The following is a 2,842-nucleotide window of genomic DNA, read 5'->3' as shown; positions in this document are numbered from 1 at the left end:
AACAAAAATCAAAAAGAAATTTAGGTATTAAAGGCTAAACTCTTGTGGGAGCTATAAGTTTAAAGGTTAATATCATTGTCAAGCTAATAGTACTCATCTTAGTAAATTATATTGCACAGTTTAATTTAGACTTTGTTCCGAATGCAGATCATCACTTTAATAAAATCAGAAAATAATTAAACTTGAGTAATTGTTCTAGTCTTACGAGGATTTTTTTTAGTTTTTTACCTAGTATTCAGCACCCGTCTGACTAAATATAAATTTGCATTGAGAAATCCCACATTGGGAGATGTACTTTATAACAAAGGTGATTTGATAACAAAGCTCGTACACGAGACCTCTAGTTAAGGAAGAATACTTACTACTTCACTATAACAATAATAGATCAGACAATATTATCGTACTCCAGTACTTAAGAGGATGCAAAAGTTCTCGTCCAAACTTGGTTGTGAACCGATATTCATAGCTCCACTACTAAGTAAAATTAATTTTAATGAGTTTGATAGTCAATTATTCATTGGATAATTGGGAGGATAGTGAATTCGACACAACAATAGACTTGCTTCAAATTTGTGATGGTCTTATCCCAAAACTCAAATATTTGGCAGTAGAAATACTCATTATTAATGGCTTCTTGTGCAACATCCATTCCTAAGATCATTGCATCTGCACGTTGTTCACCGAAATTCCACCTTGGCGATAGAGACGAATTCAAGATTATATAAACTCAGTTTAATATATAGTATCTAATTGTCTTACATTAGTTTGGAAATTGTCTTGGGCCTGTTAGATAATTGGGGAAAGTGCACAGATACTTGATATTTGGGCCACTAGGTTGTCCTTAAGTTAATTTTTTATTATTTAATTTTACTCATTTCGGACAAAACTTCAGATGAACGAGATTGAAGTAGCACAATTCGCGTTAGAAGTTACAAATTTTATATGAAGTTGGAAAGTCAAAGTCGTATTTTGTGACTTCAGACAAAACATCTTAAGTGCATGCAAAAGAATTGGTTTCAATTCAGATTCATAAGTTTTAAGTGCAATTTTTTCACTTACGACGCTTTAGTCCGAAGTGCAACCAGATGTTTTGCATGAACTTACAATAATTGCATTTAAGATGTATTTAATACATTTTAGTTTGAATTGCAGCCAATATTTTGCATGCAGCAAAAACCTGTTCTTTGAATTTTCACAATCCAATACGGTATAACGCCTAAAATTACTTCAAACAAGCTCAAATTTGAATCATAAATATCATAAAGAAAAAACTTGAATCATAAATTTACTAAATCAACAACAAATCTAACAAATACATCTTGTAACTAAGAAGAAGAAGAAGAAGAAGAAGACCTCTTTACAATGAGGGAGGATGTTACTATAGGAATCGATTAATCCATGGTGAGTTGCGTTATAATAGATGCTCAATGTTAGAGAAACATCAACAATTATTAATAATTTTGACGGCTAAACAAAAGTCAGTTTATGAGAAAATTATGGTAGCAGCGGATGAGGCGAAAGGTGGATTGTTCTTTTTATATGGTTATGGAGGAACTGGCAAGACATTTATTTGGAAGACTCTATCTTCAGGTATACGATCTCAAAGAGATATTGTGTTAATTGTTGCATCAAGTAGGATTGCATCTCTTTTGTTACCGGGAGGTCGAATAGTGCATTCGACATTGGCAATTCCTCTTAATTCAACTGAAGATTCAATATGCAATATAAAGCAAGGTAGTCCTCTAGCAAAATTGATCGTCAAGGCAACGTTGATTATTTGGGATGAGGCACCGATGATTCATAGATACTGTTTCGAAGATCTTGATCAAATGCTTAGAGATATTCTTAGATTTAAAGACGCATCCAGTCTAGATCGACCATTTGAAGGTAAAACCATTATTCTTGGTGGTGACTTCAGACAAAATTTTCCAGTCATTACAAAAGGTACTCAGCAAGATATTGTTAATGCTACTCTAAACTCTTTATATTTATGGCTCCACTATGAAATCTTAAAACTAACAAGGAATGTGAGATTTTACAGAAATCAGTTAGGGATACATTTAGATGAGTTAAAAAAAATTTCAGATTGGATTTTAGCAATTGGTAACAGAAGAATTGGAGGTTCTGTTGATGGCATTGAAAAGGTCTGAATCCTCGATGATCTTCTCATACATAATTGTGATGATCCAATATTTGCAATTGTAGAAAGTACTTATCCTAATTTCTTTAACCATTCCAATGACATAGATTACCTCCACCAAAGAGCAATTCTTGCTCCGACTCTTGACATAGTGGAATCTATCAATGAATATATGGTTTCACTCAATCATAATCCTGAGAAAACATATTTGAGTTCTTATAAGATTTGTATGTCTGATCATGGTTTTACAGCTTTGGACCACGTACATACACCAGAATTCCTAAACAGTATTAAATGTTCTGGAGTTCCAAATCACTCTATTACTCTAAAGGTTGGTTTTTCTGAGATGTTACTAAGAAATATAGATCAGTCATAAGGATTATGCAATGGTACAAGGTTGATCATCACAAGACTTGGAAATTGGGTTATTGAAGCCACGGTTTCATCGGGTAATATGGCTGGAGAAAAAGTGTTTATTCCAAGAATGACATTGACTCCATCTGATGCGAGAATACCTTTTAAGTTTCAGGGACGACAATTTCCAATTGTGGTGTCTTTTTCCATGACAATTAATAAAAGTCAAGGCTAGTCATTGTCTCATGTTGGGTTATTTTTGAAGAAATCATTGTTTACACATGGACATTTGTATGTTGCTCTTTCACGGGTGACAAGTAGAAAATGATTAAAGATTTTAGTTTATGA

General features: G+C 33.1%; 1 protein-coding gene across 1 annotated transcript; it reads left to right on the top strand.

Annotated features, from left to right (window-relative positions):
• The first annotated feature begins 1,496 nt into the window (after positions 1–1,496).
• LOC142168881 (uncharacterized) lies at positions 1,497–2,150 on the top strand. Its single transcript, XM_075230050.1, has one exon. The coding sequence runs from the start codon at positions 1,497–1,499 to the stop codon at positions 2,148–2,150; it is 654 nt and encodes a 217-aa protein (XP_075086151.1).
• The last annotated feature ends 692 nt before the right edge of the window (positions 2,151–2,842 follow it).

The sequence above is a fragment of the Nicotiana tabacum genome, chromosome 14, assembly GCF_000715075.1.
Source record: "Nicotiana tabacum cultivar K326 chromosome 14, ASM71507v2, whole genome shotgun sequence".
Lineage (NCBI taxonomy): Eukaryota > Viridiplantae > Streptophyta > Magnoliopsida > Solanales > Solanaceae > Nicotiana > Nicotiana tabacum.
Note: the sequence above shows the minus strand (reverse complement) of the source record. Positions and strands in the feature narration are given on the sequence as shown.

Bases quoted from the DNA above. Each gene is read 5' to 3' on its own strand.
- LOC142168881 (XM_075230050.1), top strand. From the start codon at position 1,497: ATGGTAGCAGCGGATGAGGCGAAAGGTGGATTGTTCTTTTTATATGGT.